This window comes from Xiphias gladius, chromosome 19 (genome assembly GCF_016859285.1).
Source record: "Xiphias gladius isolate SHS-SW01 ecotype Sanya breed wild chromosome 19, ASM1685928v1, whole genome shotgun sequence".
NCBI lineage: Eukaryota > Metazoa > Chordata > Actinopteri > Istiophoriformes > Xiphiidae > Xiphias > Xiphias gladius.
In genome coordinates, this window is record NC_053418.1 from 15,272,296 (window position 1) to 15,294,044 (window position 21,749).

Below are 21,749 nucleotides of genomic sequence, written 5' to 3' on the forward strand. Positions count from 1 at the left end.
GAAAAATAACTGTGCTATGCTAATGGTTTTGGTTTTCACCTGCTTCCTCTAACACCTCATTCCTTGCTTCTACACATTTGGCAGAATTTGACTAGGAAGTGGTTGGATGACCATGTGTGAAATTTTAGTGTCTTTTACAGCGCACGAGTCTAATAAACCTCATTATGAAAAATCAGCTCAGTAAAGCAGGAGGCCACGGGGTATTTTTCCAGCCATTTAGATAAAAAGTCCTTTTCTCCACTGCCGCTTCACTCCTGAGGTGAGAGTCGTGGAGGGGGCTCTCAGGGTCACATGATGGTGCAGCGATTCCTCTGTAGCGCCCCCTGCAGACGGATGGAGGTGTGGTTCTGGCGCATGCCCCGCGCCACAGCGATGCCCAGCAACTCTTTGAAGAGCAGGACCACGTGCCAGTTAAACTTGGCAGAGCACTCCACATAACCGCACTTCCAGGTCTTCTTCACCAGGACTGACACTGCCCTGCGAGGCATGAAGCGCTGGCGCTGCAGGTCTCTCTTGTTGCCTACTACTAGGATTGGCACCTCACTGCTGCTGCCATCCCTGCAGGAGCATGTGAGAGGTAAGAATGAAAAAAGGTTAATTTCCAAAGGCACAGTTATCATCCTGGTGTTTGTCACAGTGGTTAGCTGGGCGTGTGCAAGATCTCTGTGTGCAGTTTTTCCTTCCTTCTGAGGTGTGTGGGGGCGGACTGGAGGATTAGAGCTCACAGGCTCAAGGGGCCTCCCACCACACTCTGCAGTGGCTGGTTTACAGCTTTATGAAGTGTGAAAATGTGTGGCAAGCTAGAGGTAGGCATAAATTAGTGGCTCAAGACTTGTGTTTGTAATTACTCCTACAGTGTTAATGAAAAACATCAACACCCAAGAGGACTTCATCAAGTCCAACCAATTTCCTGCAACACCTGATTAGTGGTGGTTTAGAAATCAAATCCAAATATCGACTTGAAAAGGAGAGAATGACAGTTTACCACGGCAATGTAGAAAAAAATAGTTACTGGAGGTAATATATTGGATTGTACAGCAAATACTATGAAGGAATAAGGCTGATTTTATATACAGTAATTAACAATGACATTCATTTTTACTGTTTAGTTGGGAGCTGGAAGTTTTAATTATTATTTTGTATGAAAAAAAATCATTAGCATATGAGTTACATAAAAAAAAACGTAATAGGTCAAGTTGAATTCACTGTGGACTTATAAATAAGGTGCATTATGAAACTTGAAGGAGCAGTGATGTGTGTAACATCTGCTGACTTGCTGAGCTCAGTGTCAGCTGAGGTATAAATTGTTAATGCTGCTGCATTAACAATTCATCTCTTCCTCTTATAATGAATAAAGTTTTCCTTTCTTACATCGTGCCTCATCTTCTGACAAGGACTTGCATACATAAAGTGTATAAAGTGCATAGTCACATCTGCCTTGACAGATGGACAGATAGCTCAACAGAGAGAAGGACACAGAGAGATATGTACGGTACAATTTTCAAGCCCCGCGGCAAAGTTCTTAAAGATGTGGATTTGAAAAACACCTTGCGGTAATCATCTCACTTTTCGCCTTTTCTCACAGGTTGTGCTCACATAACTGACTTAAAAATATCTCCAAGCATATCTGCTCAAGCTTGAGTTTTTTAGCGACGAGGTGTACTGTATGTGTGAGAGTGTGCACATGCACCTGTTTGTGAAAATTGGGAGGAAACTCTACAGAAGTAAAGGAGGGACACAACACTGTCATAGACTACACTGAACTGAAGGTTCGAGGGCTTAAAAAAAAAATATATATAGAGCAGAAAAAATAAGGCTATTCTATTTTTGAACAGATTTTGTCAGAAGAAGTTTGAGGAGCATTTCAAATATTTTAAGCATATATTTTAAAGTAGAGTAAAATAAACAGATACATTCTTTATAGGTGACGTCTACAGCCACCCTGTGCTGCAACAGCCTCTATTATTCATGAGTTAAGTCTATATACAGTATCTGTCCTCTCTCCGCTCTTTCCTCTCCTCCTGCAGTCTAGCCTCAGATCTTCGTCCTATGATTACGAATTTCCCCTGTTTTTCATTGCTCTGGCGTTCACCCTTCCTTCCCCAGCTCCTGGTGATAACTTTTTTTTCTGTCATAGGCCATAAACATTTGTGGTAACACATTTGGAGCTTCAGGATGACCTGTGCAGTGGCACACACAACATAGCAGCACAAATGAGGCCACTCATTGTACCTTTCAATATGTAAGTAAAGTATATGCCGGTATGCCAACAGCGAGGATGATAGAGTGGGTGATGCCTTTTCATTGGTCTTTTTTCCAACTTGAGTTGGTTCAAAGCCAGCCAGGAGACTTTTACTATGTTATCTCTCTCTGCTTCTCAAGCCTCCTGTTTTTTTGTTGCTGTACTCTGTCCAATAATAGCTGGAATATCCTAAAAAAAAATCTTTAAATCACCAGTGACATCTCAGGTGGCTCTCCTGCAGGAATGCCTCAATCAAATGTCATTATTAAACTGTTAGGATGCAGGGAGGCGTGTGCTGAATTAAAAGATATCACCACAAGCAGATTATCGATCACTGTCACACTGTCACAAATGTGTGATTGTATGGCTTTGTGGCAGGGCTGTGAAATTGCATGCTGTCTCCAGACGGGTGCCATGGTGATGTCATTAGAAATCACCGGCGAGGGTTAACAGGCTGCATGTCAGTGGGTGTTCATTCAGTAACTGTTCGGCCAGCTGTTTACCTGTGCTCCACTATCTGCTGTCTGATCATCTTGACGTATTCGAAGCTCTCCACGCAGCAGATGTCATACACCAGGATGTAGGCGTTGGCATTGCGAACACCTCTGCAGCGCAGATCCAGCCACTCCTATGGTACAGACACAAAGAGAAAAAATGTAAATATACAAATAAATAAATAAATACTCTACGGCCTAGAGAAGTTAAAGCCCAACTAGCAGAATGGCCTCTTGGGGCGGCATCAGTCTGTCAGTCAGTCCACCTCTTTGGTCAAACAACTGTTGGATAGATTTCCATGATACGATTTGGTAAAGACATTCATGGTGCCCAGTGGATTAATCCTCAGGACTTTGGTAATCCCCTGACATTTCCTCTAAAGCCACCATGAGGTTATTTGTGGTTTTGAGTGAAGTGTCTCAACAAGTAGCGGATAGATTGTCATGACATTTGGTAGAGACATTCACGCCCCCCCTTGGGACAAAAACAAATGACTTTGCCGATAATGCCCTCATCTAATCAAACCTTTAATGATCTAATACTTTTATTCAAGACAAGATTGCTAATTAGCATGTATTGGCATGCTACCACCCTAAACTAAGATGGTAAATATTGCAAATTTTGCCTGCTAAACATCATCATGTCAGCATTGTCAGGGTAAGCATATTAGCATGCTGATGTTAGCATTTAGCTCAAAGCACCGCTGTGCCAAAGTACAACCTCAGAGAGTCGCTAGCGTACAATGCACCTACTAATAGAATACAATAATATTAGAGAGAAACCAGCGGAATAGCATGCTGCATGTGTGCCTGTAATTTTTCTAAGGCAGTTTGGATCAGTGTCACAGTTTGCCTGCCCCTGCTGCTTATTCTCTGTGAAAGAGTGCAGAGTCAGCAAAGTCCTGCAGCTAGCATGGCTCTGGGAGTCTCGCAGCCTAGAACAAAGTCATAAACCACGGTGGCTGCCCAGCAGAAAGCCCTGCACAGTATCCTAGCTACACATGTTCAAGGTCACCGGCGACAGAGGTTACAGCTTATAAGAGATTAGCAAACACCCTGCCTTCTGTCAGGAGTAGAAAAAGGAACACATACTAATTTTTAACTTTTGTTGCTGCTTGACTAAGCTTTGTGATGCGGTGCACATACAGCAGGGCAAACAGCAACATTTTTTTGATGGTAATTCAAACTGTAAACAAAGCATATGTGGGTACATTTGCACCTTACTGGGGGACAGTTGCTTCAATAGAAACACAGTGACCCATTTTTCTATTCATGCCATGTTTCCCTGAGCTCTCATCAACCCATCGCCGCCGCCGCCGCCGCCCTCACCGCCTCTAACAGCATGCAACGAATTTATAAGCATTTTGATCTGATAAAAGAGGGAGAGGAAAAAAGAGGGTGGGAAGGGAAGATCAGCTGAGGGAGGTAAATGAGAAAACAAATGCAGCCCTGAGAGAATGTTAAAAAGATGAAAAAGGCAGCGGTGGATCAAGGGATGAGCAGATAGAGTGTCAACGTAACCTCTGGTGTGCCCGCACACTGCTAATGAAGGGTCTGGAGACTGTGACGGTCAGGAACTGAAATCAGTTGAATTCTCTTCTATTCTACTCAATTCTAGTTAATTCTACTCAATTTGATTGACTCAGTTCAGTTCACTTTATACTATTTCATTTCATTTCAATTCCATTCAATTCCATTCAATTCAGTATAATTTATCCCAGCAGCTGGTTAGCTTAGCTTAGCATGAAGACAGGGGGAAACAGCTAGCCTGGTTCTGTCCGGTGGTAACTAAATCTGTCTGTTAGTGATCTTGTAAAGATCACTAATTCACAAGTTATATGCCAATTGTTTCAAGTTAGGGTTTTAGAGGGGCTTATGTGCTAGACTATTTATTGGTGACTTGTCGTCAATAATTTCTAATTCTCAGCAAGAAAATGAATAGGAGTATTCCCTAACATGTTTATTCCTTAAACTTTGAAGCAGCTTAGTTATGAGCATTTATCAAGTCTCCTTGTTACTATGGCATTGTGTTTGTGTTCCAATTCTGAGCAATTTGAGCAAAAAAAAGAGAAGATTTAAAAGAAGATGTAATAATATCTCTGCAAAAATATAATTTTGCAAAATATCTTCCTATCACACACTCAAAATTGAGAAATGATTGACATGACTTTCAAAGCTGCTCTGCTTGATTTGTAAATAATGTGGCTCTGTGTGTTTCATTTTGTTGTTTTGTTTTTTTTTTTTGACTGATGCACCTGCTTCTCAGGCACAGATGATTTGGCCTCTTTGGAGTTCTGTTTGTTGCATCATGTTGCTTTGAAAACTCAGATATCAAAGTGCTGATTGCCAGACCTCTTCTAATTGTTCTGCTTCTAATTAGCATCCAAGCTAATATGACCCTTGTTAGAAATAGTGTTTGCAATGACAATTGATTTGCTACAGTCTTAAAGTCATTTTGCATGTGGTTTTTACATTAGTTCTTCTACATCCAACCTCCAACGGTGTGTGCAACTTGAGATAGGTCTGTGAGAAATGTAATTACATTGCTCTCAAGGTTGGAGAAAATATGCTTCTCAAATCAACCCACTGGCAGTCTGTGCAAATGAAATCAGCTGATAATTTGTGACAGGGGAGGCGAAGGAAGGGGGCGGTGATCAGTGTAACTTCTAATGATGATCACACGAACACATCTGTGTCAGCGAGGAATAACTTGCCTTCATTCAGTTTGGAAGAGGGCATTTGTGGGTTGGGTGAGTGTGGGGAAAAAACAGCCTCCTGCATCAGCAGAGAGATAATGAGGCCAAACAGACATGGAGACAAACATGTAGCACGAAGATCACCGCCATCAAAAGTAAAAGAGAAAAAACAGACGAAGGGAGGAAGTAAGGGGGCCAGCGTGTTGTGAAAACTGGTAGAAAGTGTGATTATTTTCTCTGTCTCTATCCAGGTTGAATCAGTTGTCAGAGACAGGGAAAAAGAATTCACAGACTGTATGATTTCTACCGTAATTACATCTTATCTATTGTTGAGTGTCCAGTACAATTCAAATCCAAACTCATGTCACGCAGGCCTCAGAAAATTCTCAGCTATTTTTGCCAAACAAAAAAAGACATATCTCCTGTCGCAACTCGGCACATCATCACGGCTCACTCTTTTCTGATAATTGAGGCAGCTGATGATATGAAATGCACACACTGACTTCGGTTGCAGCCTCATATCCCTGGGGCTAAAAATAGCACCTTGTGTTCTCATCCCATATCTCTTTTTTCATCCAGGACCTGTTTTTTTAAATGTAGAGGAGGGACTAGAAACAGCAATGCCACTTCTCTAAAACACAAACAAGAATCACAGGCAAAACAGAGAAATTAGGAACTACAGTAAGCCTGGGAAGACAACACAATGCAGCCATACACAGCAGATAAACTGAAATCAAAGAAATTAAAAATGTATGTATGGGCATGTTTATTTGTGTGCGCTTGCAGGATGTGAGAGAGTGTGCATTTGGGAGCGTGAACTTGAAGTGTGGTGCCACTGTCTGTATTCTCCAGTTGGTCCTCTTAACACATCGCAGGAAAAAAAAGAGCATCTCATCCCTCACTCCTCAAGAGCCAAACAGAACATGTTTCCCTGACAACCGCGGGCCGTGGTGAGTTTCTAACAGGCTATGACAAGGCTGTCATGTCTCCTGATATTAGCGGAGGTAGCTTAGTAGTAATGAGTGGTTGTAACGGATCAATACTTGAGCACAGGAGGTAAGAAGGTATAACTGGGTGGGGGAAGGGTGCTGAGTAATTAGAGACACGTCAGACAGAGGCCACACTGCCCGATTTGCAATTAAAATCTATTACATCCCCTAGGGACGAAACTGCCATTACTCAGTGTTGACCTATACCGGGAAAACCATTAAAATCTTTAGGTTTTATTGTCCTTTTGAGTGATTCACTTTAATTGAGATGACATGGGGTGGATGGCCTGTTACCGGTTTCTCGCATTCACACACAGAATTGCAAAATTTTACTTTTAAAAGTGACCAGGTAACTCTGGGAAATATACTCATGAAGTGTTGACTTCAGGAGCTAACAAGGATTTCACACAAGTTGAAACAGCTTCAAAGAAATAGTTAAACATTTTCAGAAATACGCTTACTCACTCTCTAACTGAGAGTTACAGAAAATGAGTAGATTGATACCACTGACCATTAGATATGATGCCAGAGCCAGTGGCTGGTTAGCTTAGCTTAGCTTAGCATGAAGACTGGAAGCAGTGGGAAACAGCTAGCCTTGCTCTGCCTGAAACTTAAGAAATCCACCTTTCACCATCTCTAGCCCACTCATTAACATGTTATATATCTCTTTTTTTCTTTTAATCTGTACAAAATATAAAGTGTAAAAACAACAACTTTATGCTTTTGCAGAAGGTTACGTGCAGGGCTATTCCTTGGCTGAGCACAGTGACAATGTGCTTTTAAACTATTGTTTTTGTTAATTAATGAGCTTTAGAAGTGCTAGCAGACAGATTTAGTTACAATTGTAAAGATCCAGGCAAGCCATTTCCCTTTGTTTTCACTCTTTATGCTAAGCTAAGCTAACCATCTCATGTCAGTGGCCTCCCATTTAGCGTACAGACATGAGAGTGGTGTCAATCTTCTTGTCTACCTCTAGGCAAGAGGGCAAAGTAGCCTATTTCCCAAAATGTGGAATTATTCCTTTAATCATGCTTGTATATATAAACCATAACAACACTTTTCTCTGAGCTATAAATTGCTAATGATTAATTAAAATATTTTCTATTCTAAGAAAACAGAATTATTCCTTACGCTCACAGCAACTTGTCTAATTTATATTAGTTTAATTTTAAAAGTCACAACCAAAACCCTCAACACATGTAACCAAAAAATCTGCCACCCAAACACTTAAATGGTTCGTAAACCTCATCTTTGCTTCATGGATGCACACTTCATGTTTTTGTGAGAGTCAAAATCACACAATGTGTGACATGAAAAGCAATCATTTCCAGCCTGTTATCAGAGACTGAATCGACAGAGATAACTGAGAAAAATGTCCAGAGAGAGCAGGAAGGGAGAGGGAGCATTTTGTGTGGGAGGAAGTCATGGAGATACATTATAGCACGAACAAAATAATAATAATAATAATAATAATAGAACAAGAAAAAATAAATCAATTATCGCTGAATTCACTCAGGCTCAAAACCATCTGTCATCACGTCCTATTGACACACTGTGACACATGCTCAATTTTAAAAGCAATACTATCAGATACAGATAGACACACCGTAAGAAAACAAATCATTACACCTTCACAGCCTCACAGTAAAATAATAAAAATCTTGCCTGTCCCCAGCATTGGAAAGGATAAAAATGGCTGTCTATGTGGTTGAAATGGGGTCACAAGTAACCTGCCAGAACATTATTGTTCTTCTTTCAAATGTAATATGAACTGATGTGAAATTGCCAGGCTGCATAAACATGGAGGCGTACTGACTCACTCCATTCTGCAACTTATTCATCACAAATTTCAGAGGACATTACAAAACCTCATCTGTTAAGCCTTACTTCGACGGTGTCCATTAAACTCTGTGCAACCTTTCTAATTGAGTGCAGCAAATTCCTACTGTCTCCTCTGTTGATCTTCTATTCCCAGCTGTATTCCAGCGGGGAGCTGCACTTTAATTCAGTCTGCTGTGTACTAGAAGTAAATTTAATCAGGTTTCTTTGTGCCCACACTACTCGCCGCTCATTGTGTCCACTGCCCCTGACCCAGGTTGGATTTCTCTGCCCACCGGGTAAACACAAAGCAGGGCGGTGAGTCAAAAATGCCCCATGTCCCATCACTGCTCTCACCGTGAATAGAGGACGTCGCCAGGCAAAGCAAGAGAGCGAGCTTCAGAGCGAGCTGTACATGACAGGAGAAGGGAAGAAAAAGTACAACTGGGATGTTCCTCAGCAAATGAGGAACCATTAATCCGTCTGAAAGAAATGTTATGGAAGCACTCAGCTAATGGTTTTCTCTGCCTGTATACCTTCCACAAAGGGCCTGCCAAACAGGAACCTTCTCACTGCACTGCCCCTCCAAAATGAACATGAAATGTTCTCACAATATGATACAACACGATATCGAATGAAAGCTTTGTGAGCTTAATAGCTTTCTCGTGTGACTTAACCTTAGGGACACACACACTCACACTCGCACACGCTCATCCTGTCTTATTCCTGCTTTCTGCTCACACCTACCAGCTTGGTCCCTAATGGGGGTTAAGCACCATTTAGCAGAAGAAAGAAAAAACTGTCAGAGTGTCTTTACGAAGGGTCTCTGTGGGCAGGAAACAATGAAGCGCTCTGCGGACCTCTTAACACCTTCTAACAAAATGTTAAATCTGCTAGAGCAGCTACATGTAATTCTGCAGGAGCCTGACAGGATGACGACTCTTGCCTCTCAGCCTGCCTGTCAGATGTTTTCTGTGTTAACACCAGGGTTTCTCAGCGCACAGCAAACCAACACTTTGGGAGGTCTCTCATTCAAGCTGCTCTTTTTGTTGTTGTTGTTGTTGTTGTTTTTTTGTCTCCTCCTCGGCCTGATCTTATTTTCTCAGTGGCACCTCGTCCACGTAGATAACTACGTGAACGAGGGAAATGTTCAGCAGCAGCAGCAGCAGCAGCCGTCAGCTTGGTGTTGTGACCTTGGAGATTTCTATCTTGTAAGCATCACAGCCTCCCAAACCTGGCTGCAATGGACAGGAGTCAAAAACACACCTCAGGCCAGCAGAGACTCGGACTGATTCGGGCACCATCTTTCAATACCCAAGGACCTCTCACACTCATGTGCAGACACACACCAAATCCATACTTTTTTTGGTACTTTTTCAGCTGGTGAAGAGAATAATGGTGAAGAGAATTTAATCAAGATGCGTTTTTGTCTTAAACGTTTTTGTCTCACATGCCCATATGTGCACTGAAACAGGTTTTGGCTAAGATCAGACTGGCCTTGCAGAGATCCCTTCTTATAGCAATTACAATTTACGTGACGGGGGACAAAATCCAAAGTCCTCATTCAATGCAAAAAGTTCAGCATTAGCTACTATGAGGCCTCAGCAGTCTGAGTTAAACAAATCAAGTGTGTTTCTTCCAACATTACAGTCTTTTTAGTATAAAATTCCCTCTTTGTCTTTCCACAGTGGAGGAACATTAACACAAAGACAGAATTTGGACTGTAACTTTAAAAAAAGATACCCACTTAATAAAACAAATTCAGACTGTTGAAGCCTCATGTTGGCTTTGGCTGAACTTTGAAATACATTTTTGCACAGAATGAGGACTCTGGATTTTATCACCCATCACTTAACATTGAAAATGTATTTGAATAATGCAAGAGGGAGTCTCGTCAGGGCTAGTATGGACAGGTGGAAGAATTACAGCATCCAAAGAAGCTTTCAATATGAGCATTTGAATATTTTTTAACCTATTCTTTAGCAAAAAAAAGCCTTCAGAGTAGAAAAAGCTGCAAGAACGTCCGAGATAATCCCTCAATATCCCCAATTTTTGGCAAGGAAGAAGACAAAGCTACAAATCTGCTTTGCAAAGTGACTATGAGCCTTGGGCATTTGGAGCTACAGTGCATTTTTGCTATGATCCTGCAATAGGATGTGTGTCCACCTAATGAGGTGTGGCATATGACCCCTGGCCATGAATAAAAGGCCAGTCTGTTCTATTTTTAAACTGGGACTTTAACCAGGTGCTGTGGCCATGCCGGCAGCACAGTTCCTGCTATTATGTCCTGCGCATACGAGCCAGATTCAACACAACCACCAGCAGCACAGTGCAATCAACTCCTCTGAATATAATTGTCATTGCTCTTAGGAGTCTGTAGAAGACACGTTATGATTAATAAACAATATGCAAGCTGGGATTCCTTCCACTTGGGGGGTTACAACGTCAAAGTGAGGCTCTCCAAGGCATTAAGTCAGTCAGGTCTCCATAGCAACTAGTAGACCAGGGACATCTGATAGTGATAGAAGAATAAATAAAATTGGTGGTTTTGTCTTTGAGGAGTGCCACGGGCTGTGAACAGACGGGTACTTTTAAAATGACCCGGAGATTCAATAAACGAGATCTGGATTCAGACACGGTACCTGGCTGGAGCTTGATGGAAAAGAGGAGATTGGCGGGACGTCCAAAATCTTCAGCTCATACATGTTCCCGTTGAGTATGACCGAGGGTCTGTACACATATCTGGTCCTGGTCGGCGTGTACACCTCCGAGAAATCGTTATAGATGAACTGGCGGATTATAGAAGTTTTCCCCACTCCGGGAGCACCGATGACTGCGATACTCAGCGTCTCCACCATTCCTGGAGCACGAGTTCAGCACCATGGACAGCGACGACAACAACGGCAGATGTGACCGTCCAGAAAAACACAGCTGGCCGCCGCTGTTTCTGCTGCTGCTCCGAAGGAATTCAATCCGCCGCCGTCCCCTTTAACCGGCAGCCTCTAGAAGCCCCCTGACCGGGTTCCGCTGCGTGCAGTCAAACGAATCGGTGGCCGAATAAACCATCCAGCAGTCGAGGCGAGCAGAGAGGAGAAACTTTATCTCCAGGCTGAAGGCGAAAAGAAAGAAGCCGTGCAGCTCGGAGATGGTCAGATATAAAGCCCAGCCATGATCACGCAGATGGAGGGATTTTCGCCGCCTCTGCAATCCAACACGGAGAGAGAAACTCTTGGTTTTTAGGGGACATCCCCAGGCGACCCCGTGCCCCGAGAGGAAGCGTAAAAGTCCGTCCTTGTTGTCTCCACTTGGACATAATCTCATCCAGCCTAGACTCTGACCTTGCCCGAACGCACAGGAGCCCTCGGCGTCTTCATTGATTATCTCCTCTGCACCTCTCGCACATTTCCACCGATGCACCACCGCCGCCGCCGCCGCGCTCCTCCATCACAGGGAGGACTGGCGCGCGGCCGCCAGCCTCACAAATGAGCTCTCCACGTGTTCTGAAATTCGATACAAACCCATAACCTTCCGTTTGTCCCCGACGGCAGAAGGATCAGTTCACATGCGTGTGATTCAAGCGGGAGGAGGCAGTCCACACAGCCCGCAGACGCGCGTTTTCTGTAAAGGCATCCGGAGCCTATTAACGAGCTTTGCTTGTCTGCCGTTGGAGAGACAGGAGCTGGAGAAGACTGCTCTCTCTCTCTCTCCCTCTCTCTCTCTCTCTCTCTCTCGTCACCTGCAATATCCCCTGCCTCGCTCATCCAATAGGATCATGTCGTGCGCAAGGCGTGTGAGAGCCTCGAGCTCCCATACGCCGCGAATAAATGGCAAAGCAATAGGCCACACACCGTACATCATCTCAGCGTGAGGGTCATGGAGGAGCAGCGCAAGACTGAACACCGTGTCTCTGGGGGACACGCCATATCATTGGAGAGGGTCCTCGGGCAGGGCAGGCTAGGGCAGGGAGGATGTGTCCCATCAATCATCGCTGGGTGGCAGCGGCACACAAATGGCCACACATCCACTTTGGTGACAAGTCTGAGGAATAGACATTACGCACTTATTTGTCTCTCAGAATAACTGGAGATAAGCTTGTGACCTCGGGAACAGTCCAGTAAGAGGACATGTCCTACGAAGGGTTTATACGTGGGTTTAACTCAGGGCTTTATTAATTGTTTACTAATGCCTAAAGCTTAGTTATCAGCTATTAATAAGAAAAACATTTGGGAGTCCGGGTTGTCAACAGTCCTTTTGGTTGGATTATAATCAGGCAAAGTGGGCAACTGCCCTGTATATAAATGTTAGCCAGACGTTAGTAAAGGGTTTTTGCTACAATCCACAGTTGTTAAATTAATACATGAAATGTGGGCCAGATTCTCTGAAGCCCTTATTCAGGGAAGGGGCCAAACAGAGTATATGACTTTCTGATGACTTATTTTTATTAATTGCTGGTAGCAGATATACGAATCATTAGTAAATTGCGTATTAACTGTTTTTTTTTTGTTGTCTTTTTAAAAAAGGCCATTAGTTACATTTTAAAAGCCTTTGATAAAGGGTACCCTATTAGAAAACGGGACCTCAAAGCCCACAAATGGGAAATCTACAAATGTTTGCATTGGAAAGGCAGGAAAAGCCACATTACGAACGTCTTCAGGTGTCAAAGCAAGAAAGATGTCATTGATTCCTTTTGTTGTCATGTTTGACCGGAATTTGTGAGCTTCCTCCCAGATAAGCGCATGTGAAGGACCTGGTGTACTATAAATACACTCAACTCTAATGTCTGTTCCTTCATGCATTAGATTTACCTTCAAACACTGGGTAGCATCACATACAGCAGATCATACATACAGTATAGTAGCACATCTTCTCAGCCCTCAGAACTTCATAATGTATCTGATAGAGGAAAGACCATAGAGGACAGAGGTCATGTTCTCCGTAACTCTTCTAAAAATGTGGGGTTTTAACAACCTGGAGGGAGTTTACATTTGACCTGTTTTACCTTACATTTTTTGGATTATTATCGGAGGTTGACTGTTACTGTAAATGTGTTTACTTTTAGGCCAACAAATGAATATAACGGAATTTAGACCTTCATGTTATGAACATATAAATTATGAATAAACTGTATATATACTTGAATAAATGAATAAAATATGTCTATTTTCTTGGACTTGTAACCTGACTCCTGTCTGTGACCCTGATTACACTATTGTAAACCTATTTCACATCTTATAGATACAACGATTACTTTCTTGCTGTTAACTTGCTTAGTGGTGTGGAAACCGGTAACAGTACAGTGCGGTGGCGCCCCCTGTTGTAATGACCCTATATGATGATTCTATGTTTCATCACATAAGATCAATATTATAGATCATTCACTAGCAGAAGAGTTGGAGACTCTTCATCCCTGGACAGCATTTCTGCATCTTTGAACACAGCTGACCTTTGTCATTCACAGAGGAACAGATCCCAGATGAGAGGCGTTTGTGTTCCCCATTAAGTCATGCAGTTGAAATCCTGGTTAAGCTTTCCCAAGTGCCTCGGACTTTAAAAACCCTGTCACCACTTCAGAGGAGCTGCTCCGCCTTAAAAGACGCATTAAGCTATGGATAAACCTCAAACTTCACTCACGGCTCGAGGCTGAAGGACACACAGAGCCCACTGACTGTCTGCAAAAGCTGCGACAGCAGCTCAGTCTCTCACCCTGGAGCTGAGCCGAGTATCCCATGACAGCGGCGGCGTGAACCCCTCAAAGGTCATCATTGATTATAAAGTATGGTGTGCGGAAACAACACATGCTGGCTTCCAGGGACTTTGGGAATGTGGACTTTAGACAGCAAATAAAACTGAGATAACACTTTGCATCTGATGACACAGGGACTGTCATCAGCACAATGTGCCACACACACACACAAAAATCTCTTTGCACTGGATTTTTATCTTTTATTGTGTCACAATGTGCAAACACTTAAGAAAAAAACTCAACATGTGAATTTATCAAGACCTTTAATAGTTTGTTTTCAAATGATGTACACAATGAACAAAATCATGTCAATCAAAAACATCTGATTAAACACTTTTTCCTAAACAGCATTTCATATGAATCAGCCGTGACCACGCACAGACACACACTCAGAATGCACAGCCACCTCTGTTGTAATCTGGAAAAGGTGTTAGCGTCGGTGCATACATCCTATAGAGCCAATAAAAAGGGCTTCAGTGTAATGACTCGGAAATGGAATCCAATTAATCTGTAGAGTCTGCCTGTTAAACACTGGATATTGCTCTAGCCTTGTTTCAGGTAATACAGAGTGTGCTACCTACATGTATACTTACTACTCACAAGTTTAACAAACCAAGACATCACAAGTTTAGAGTTATCTCACCTGAGCCTTCATCTCAGGTGGCAATGGTACTTGAAAAGCTGCAAAGAGAATAAAGAAAGAGCAAAGTGGCAGAGAGAGCCCGAGTGACTGTCACAAACGCAGGGGGAAGCAGCAAATAGAAAATCCTCCACAACTGAGGCTCTCTCCCAGTTTGCCACACGTACACTAACAAGACTATGAAACATAAATTAAACCATGGAATGACTAAGTAAGAGAGCAGTCAATGGACAACTGCTGCTAGTCTATAAAATGTCCAGATACTGATGTAAAAATGAAAAAAAGGACCACACGCAAACTGTTTCCATGCGTCAGACATTCTGCTTTCAGGGGACAGCAGAGGATCTGGACCCACTGCTGACCACAGATATTAAAGAAAACTTATAAAACAACAAAGACAACAATAATGTAGTTTGTATCCACTTCAGACAGCCAGAGGGGTAAGGAGAGTTAAAGTCTTTTTCTGCCGCATTTCAATTGAAAGTACCCCAAATAAATATGCCCACAGTCATTATTCAGCTGCTGATTGCAGATGCTAAAAATAGACTCCAATTTGCAGAGAAGTGTGGCTAGATAATGATTAAAGAGCTTCATGCAGACAATACAAGTCATACAGTCGTCTGTCCCCAAAAGAATAAAAGGTCGTCACAGGATGGCTCAGACAGGGACAAGTGGCGGGCCTGCTCAGTCTCTAAGTGTTCATTCAGATAATTTATCACAAGATAATGGTGTGAAACTTATAGTGTGAACAAACACACAAAGGCTAGCCAAGGAAGTGAACCAGAAATCTCTGCAGTCTTAGAAGAGGGGGAAGGAAAAAAAAAAAAAAACATGGTTCAAAATGAGACAGTAGATGATTAACCAATCCTAATTAAACAGCTGGATGACATACAGAATGCAGTCTCCAGGCCCAACTCGGCAGGTTGTGGCTCCTGCACTGCATGAGGTTGCACTATGGTCCGTGGGTCAGGTGAGGGAGGGCAAGAGGGGTGCCAGGAGTCTGTGAGGGCAGCGGCCAGGTCGACGTAGGGGTGTTTTTCAGTTCTTCAACACCGCCTCGTAGCTCTGGAACACACACTGGGAAACCTCTGGAGCTCTGCACTTCAGAGAGACCTGGAGGGAGAGAACGTTTGATTTAGAAGCTACTCTGTTAAAATGCAAGGTTTAGAGACACACATTAAGACAGAGCAAGTTTGTAAATGCCCGTTGTTGGACGTACAGTACGCAAGTTACTGAAGGCAACAAGAAGTCACCTAAACCTTTAACAACAAGATACACAGAAGAAGCTGATATGTTGAATTTTAAATTAGCCATCTTACAAAATTAAGAAAGATGTGAAGCAGAATCAAATTAGTGTCAGTGCAGTAATTACAGGCCAAGCTGATGTAGCGACTTTATTTTTGGTCTTTATTTTTTGATTCAAATCTTTACTGTGCTGTATACCTGAGCATGGACGGTACAAAGGAAAAGCTTCCAAAATGTAATGATGCAACGTTTCAACCTACAAGATCTTCCTCAGGCAGACATCAGACATGAGCATTGTTAATATTTCTTCAGCTTCATGAGTTAACGGGTGTAAATGAGATCACAGTAAATAATCTGATTAACCACGTCATTGCTCTAAAAGTTCCTCTTTTCCAGGAGACAAAGTTCATGAGGAGAAAAAAAAGCTTTGGATTGAAAACTCTTCTTATTTCAGTCTTGTCAGACAGACAGACATTCAGACACAAATATAGACAGATACATTCACTTGAGAAAACAGAGGCAGCCTCTCTACACTTTGATGTTCGTCTCAGCTGGGAATAGGTTTAGGATGTGATACAGCCTCACAAAGTGAGTCCCCATCCCCCCTCATCATACTGTAATCATCATGTTATTTCCTCAGATACAGAAACACACTTCACAGCAAACACAAGGCAGCTGGAGCTTTGGAACAATTGTATCAGGACAGGTACTATCATGATGTTGCATCAAACACTATTAAAAACACAAAAGATAGTAATTCTTAATATTTCAAAACATTTCAGTAATTAATTGCTGCAAAACCGACTGTGCTTTCTCCTGTGACAAATGGAGCCCTTAAGAACCTGGGTCTCTGAAGTTGAAAAGTGAAAAAAAACGGTGCGGTCACAGTGTTAGTTTGCTAAAGACAACTTGTATATGACTGGTTTTCACTGACAAATACAAACAACGCCGCAAGACAAGACACTAAATACAAGAATAATACAGTCTGGGGGAAAGTTGTATAATTGCCTGCAAAGTCTGAAAGATCTGCACTTTTGTTTGAGTGATGTATCTTTTATTTATATCCTTTATTTCCCTTTATTTCTTGCAAGTATTTCCTGCCAATTATTAGACAGCAGAGCGTTGACAGGAAAAGAGAAGAGAAAGACATGGGAATGAATAATAACAAAGGACCCTTGTCAGTACCTTAACCCCAATGTCACCAGGATACCTTTACTACCTCCGCCAAGGTGGTTATGTAATCACCTGTGTCTTTTTGTTTGTTTGTCAGCAGGATTACACAAAAACTACTAAACCGATTTGCACAGAATTTGATGGAGGGATGGGGCACGGGCCAGGGAAAGACCCATTAAATATTGGCAAAGATCTGGATCATTTACTATGAATTGGAATTTTTTTCCTCTAAAGTCTGATGTATGTTATTTGACATTGGCCTTGGAGGAGGTCCTGTGCTCTACTGAGCCCGTTTTCTATTTAAGTAGAAAGTGTTTTCATGAATGTGAGATTTCTTGGTTTTTGCCCTGAATATTAATATCTTGTATTGTTCCTTTGAGCTACCTAGTATAAAGTACTGTTTTCATTCAAGTTTGTTTAAAAATTTCTCCTTAGTGTCTTTGGGATTTTGAGTAGGTAAGTTGTTCTTCAATGTGTTACAGAAAAAGGAATCTAATATCAATATTTTTCGACATACAGTGTCTAAGTTGGATATTCCAGTATTGTGACAAGACTATACTGTTTTCTCTTGAGACTGAAACCTTTATTATAATTGAAGTGATCAGCTATTCAGCGGAGATTTGGTGAGTCACTGACGTGAATTTCACACTAGGCCCGTCCTCAACTCAGTGAATACTAAGATCAAACGAAGGTGATGGAGTGTGTTGTGGTGGATACAACAGAGCTGCAGTGGAATAAAGCAGTAGTATCGCGCAGTTCCGCAAGGGTTTGCCTTTGTATACTCAGGGCTTTTTACTAACGCATGCTGATGGCAACATTTAGGCAGCCACGCTCCTGTCAGCATGGGGTAAGATGTGAGAAAATTTGGATGCCTTTGCCACTGTGTGCAACCTGCTATTAAGAGAGCAAGAAACTGCGGCATTCAAAAAAGGAAGAGGGAGCTACAGTAATGATGGGGGAGGGTGTAATCACCTGAGGGTGTGTGTCTAGTATGGACTGAGACACAAAAATCTTGTTATCAAGCTTTTTTCCATCATCCCCAGACAACGAGCATACAAAGTTCCAAAGTGATTACACCACTTTGTGTTTCTAACTCTTAATTACAAAAATGACGGCATCCTATGTGATGCAATCTCCAATGAGAGACAGGCACATGGATGCATATCATCCATCATGCCAGCAATTAACCAGCCTGAAAACACTGCAGGAGTCTGAACCTGTAAATATGGTGACCTGGATCCGCGACGAGTCTCTGCTCAGCAATGCAGCACACAACAGGACAAAGCAAAGAAAGATGATGTTCGATGCATAATCATATTCTGACAAAGGGATATGTATCTTAATCCTAAATTCGATATACTTAAACTCAACCTTGTGTACTGGGAAAAAGTTGTTTACTAAGTCCAGAATGAGTCTAATGGTTTAGACCATGTCCTTTGTCATTAGATTTATCATTTCGCGTGTCAACTGTATGTGTTAATAGGGGTAGGCATGTATAAAATCCTCTGCCATAATATATGTAATTTTATATTGATATTTATTGTCCTATAGTAAATCCCCTGGAAAAAAAATCAATGAAGAAACATTTTATGGATAAAATAACTGGACATGTCTGTGTGTTTTGGCAAATCCAGTTACTTCAATACCTGACAAATAAGGTATTTCATCACCTTGTTGCAAAAGTCATTAAAAAAACAAAAACTAAACAACATACAGCATACAGCAGTCCTCCTCATTGACTTGTAACACTATCCACGAAAGGTTTTACTCTGAGATACTAACAAATGTATACAGCCTCACAGTACATATGTTCCTAGTTTTAACCCAAAAACAGCTAAAAACAGAAACTCTGTGCTTGTGTAAAGGGACAGCAGATACATGTGTATGCAGGGTAGCACTGAGGTGTCCATTTCTGTATTGAAACTCATTTTTAACAAAACCCTTAGAATTACCAGCTCAAGATGTGGGAAGAGAAAATCAGCCAACATCACTGGTCACATAGTTGCCATGGGGACAGGAGATGGCGAGTGAGAACACCATGCTTCATATCAAAAATATAGGCGGTGTCCCAGTTTCCCGCTAGAAATACTATAACGTATACATGAGCTCAGAGGAAGGCAAATCAAATTTGGGAGCTTCTGACAATTTCCAATTTTGCTATAATCAATATTGTTATGATAAAAATGTATCAAATGACATTGTGAAAAACAATGTGACCATGTGAACAGGGTCACTCGTAGAATTTTTACCTAAATCTGCAGCTCCTCTCGGCTTTATGGAGCTACATAGTAAGTGTCAGCTCATTGTTTTTGTCCATCCCGTAAGATTACAGTTTGGGTTCACTCTCACTGTTCTCAAAGCGTTGCTTTCAGTCACAGCAGGTAGCCATTTTCCGTGAAAAAGCTCATACTGTACACTACCCGCCAAGCACCAAACAGCAGACAGACTCAGTTCGTGACTAGATGGAGACCACGGTGGTGCATTTAGCAGCTAAAGAGTCAGATATTTCCATCAGGAGTTGGTAGAGACCAAAAACAGAGCAAAAAAAAAAAAACGCAAATGAAAGTTGTCAATATAAACTTAAAAGGTGTTGATATATCAATACCGTGTTCTCAACTTGTTTCCACTGCCCTCAAGCGACCAATATTGCAGGTTTAAAGACAAAGCAAAAATCTTTTTCAAAGATGTAATAGTTTGTTTTCTTTACAATTTCCAGGAATCGTTTTACTACTGTCCACCACAATTAAATTTTCCAACTGTGAGATCCTCCAGTATGGAGTGTGGAATTGGGGCACAGCTAAAATACTCTAATATAAGTAGCGGGGCATCATGGGGGAGCTGAAGCCAATCAAGTGTTCAGATATCAGGAAAACAGGCTAAGCCACTTTCAAACCTTTAAACAGCATGGGTAAAAGCAGCACCAAAAGTAAAACATGCTACTATGCATTGCTACTCGTGGCAATGAATAATAATTGTTTTTATGTCTTGTCCTCTGAAGCACAATAAAACCCAGAAAACACACGGCATGGCATGGCTTTACTTCTTCGACTCTAAAAATAGCCACCGACAAAAGGCTTTGGCAGCTTGGCTTTAATGTGCCGTGCCAAGTGAGTGCAGGGACCATGCAGCAGCCAGCAGCTCACAGAGACGAGCATCAGAATACACACTGTACATGTGGCACACTTAACTTTAAAGTCTTCTTGTCACCAAACAATTTATGACCCATCTGAGAAAAGTAGGGGAGCCTTTCAAGCCACAGTGAGGAACAATTTAGACTTGAATAATCAAAAAGACAGAAGGAGTACAGAGCAGAGACAGCTGAAGGTGGACGAGAATAAACTACTGAATTAATATTACATCACAAATGGACGCACAGGGGAAATATAAACGCAACAAAATCAAGAGAGAGAGAGTGAAAAATGTACCCCAACTCCTGGAGAAGTAGAGAAGGAAAAAAAAAAGGCACACAATAAATCCTCTACAAATAATCATTAGATAAAAAAATGTATTTTTCACTTCACCCAAGTCATGTTCTCCTAAATCTCCTGTACCAAGTCAGTCTATGTGATGACTAAAGTGACTAAAGTGAGGAAGTTGTGAACCAATTTAAAATTCAGATGATTTAATGAGCGAGATCTGGATCTAGTCTAGTCTAGAGGGAAGACAAAAAAAAGACAGCGAGTGCCACCTCATAAAAAAAAGAAAGCGGACTGAGTGATGAGTGAGGAGGAGAGTCACACCAAGGTCATCGTTCGGGACTTGTGATGCAGAATTTCAAAGTAAAACGCATGTGACTGTAGCACGCTGACAAAGCAGAAACATGCAACAACACAATGGAGGACGCAAACAAATACATGCGCACACTAACTCACTCTCTCTCTCACACACACACACACACGAGTCACCAATACTAGCGACACACTCCAACCACTGATTTGTGCTGAAGTGCACAATGGAAGTAAGAAGTTTCATACACTGTATATGGGAAATGTACAACAGCGAGACCATTCTGGATCAAAGTCTCAGAAGTCCTGGGTGGATGGTTTGGTTCGGTGATCCCTTTGATTCCCGATTTATGTTTCTTATGGGACAGATCTCCCATACCAAACATATCAAAATGTGCTGAAATCAGTCATTATAGTATGTATGATTAAAGCCTCGAAAAATAAATAGGAATAGGACTTATCTTAATTTTTGTGCCAACAGTTTCTTTAAAATCAACATGTTACAAAACTTACAAGGAAAAAAAAAAGAAAAAAAAAAAGAGCCGTACGGCTAATTATTTTTGGTTTCTATTATAAAAGTCTGGGAATTCATAAAGTGTTCATTTTAAATTAAAAAAAAGGTAAAGATTGGATAAAAACCTTCATTATTACAAAAATCCTGGTGAAATAGAATGATAAAAGTGCAATTTGCACTACAAACACTTCAACCATTCTGCAGATAAACTTCAGTCCTTTTCTGATATAAAAATCATTTTACAAATCTGCCTGCCTTATTCCAATAAAGCCGTTATGACCTAGTAAGATTCTGATGAATTTGGACATTTCCCGCCAAGGACAAGTAAAATCAAGCTCCACATCTCATACATAGACTGGAACATTTAATTGGCATTAAAAGAACTAATCTGAGCTGGTTTAAGTCCTATTTATCAGATCGATTGCAGTTTGTACACATTAATGATGAATCCTTCATATACTCAAAGTTAG

At 41.6% G+C, this 21,749-nt stretch overlaps 2 protein-coding genes across 4 annotated transcripts in view; both read right to left on the reverse strand.

Moving 5' to 3' along the window:
- Positions 1–287: 287 nt before the first annotated feature.
- Positions 288–11,097, reverse strand: rasl10a (RAS-like, family 10, member A). The gene is made up of 3 exons (XM_040156189.1): positions 10,882–11,097; positions 2,746–2,870; positions 288–558 (listed from the first exon to the last, which is right to left on the reverse strand). The coding sequence occupies exons 1-3, from the start codon at positions 11,095–11,097 to the stop codon at positions 288–290; spliced, it is 612 nt and encodes a 203-aa protein (XP_040012123.1).
- Positions 11,098–14,228: 3,131 nt separating this feature from the next.
- Positions 14,229–21,749, reverse strand: part of ap1b1 (adaptor related protein complex 1 subunit beta 1) — a 29,184-nt gene continuing 21,663 nt past the window's right edge. For all 3 annotated transcript variants that reach the window (XM_040155332.1, XM_040155334.1, XM_040155331.1), the window contains exon 22: positions 14,229–15,735. In XM_040155332.1, coding sequence (XP_040011266.1) covers positions 15,661–15,735 — 75 coding nt within the window. In that variant the 3' untranslated portion in view covers positions 14,229–15,660. The remainder of the gene's footprint in view (positions 15,736–21,749) is intronic.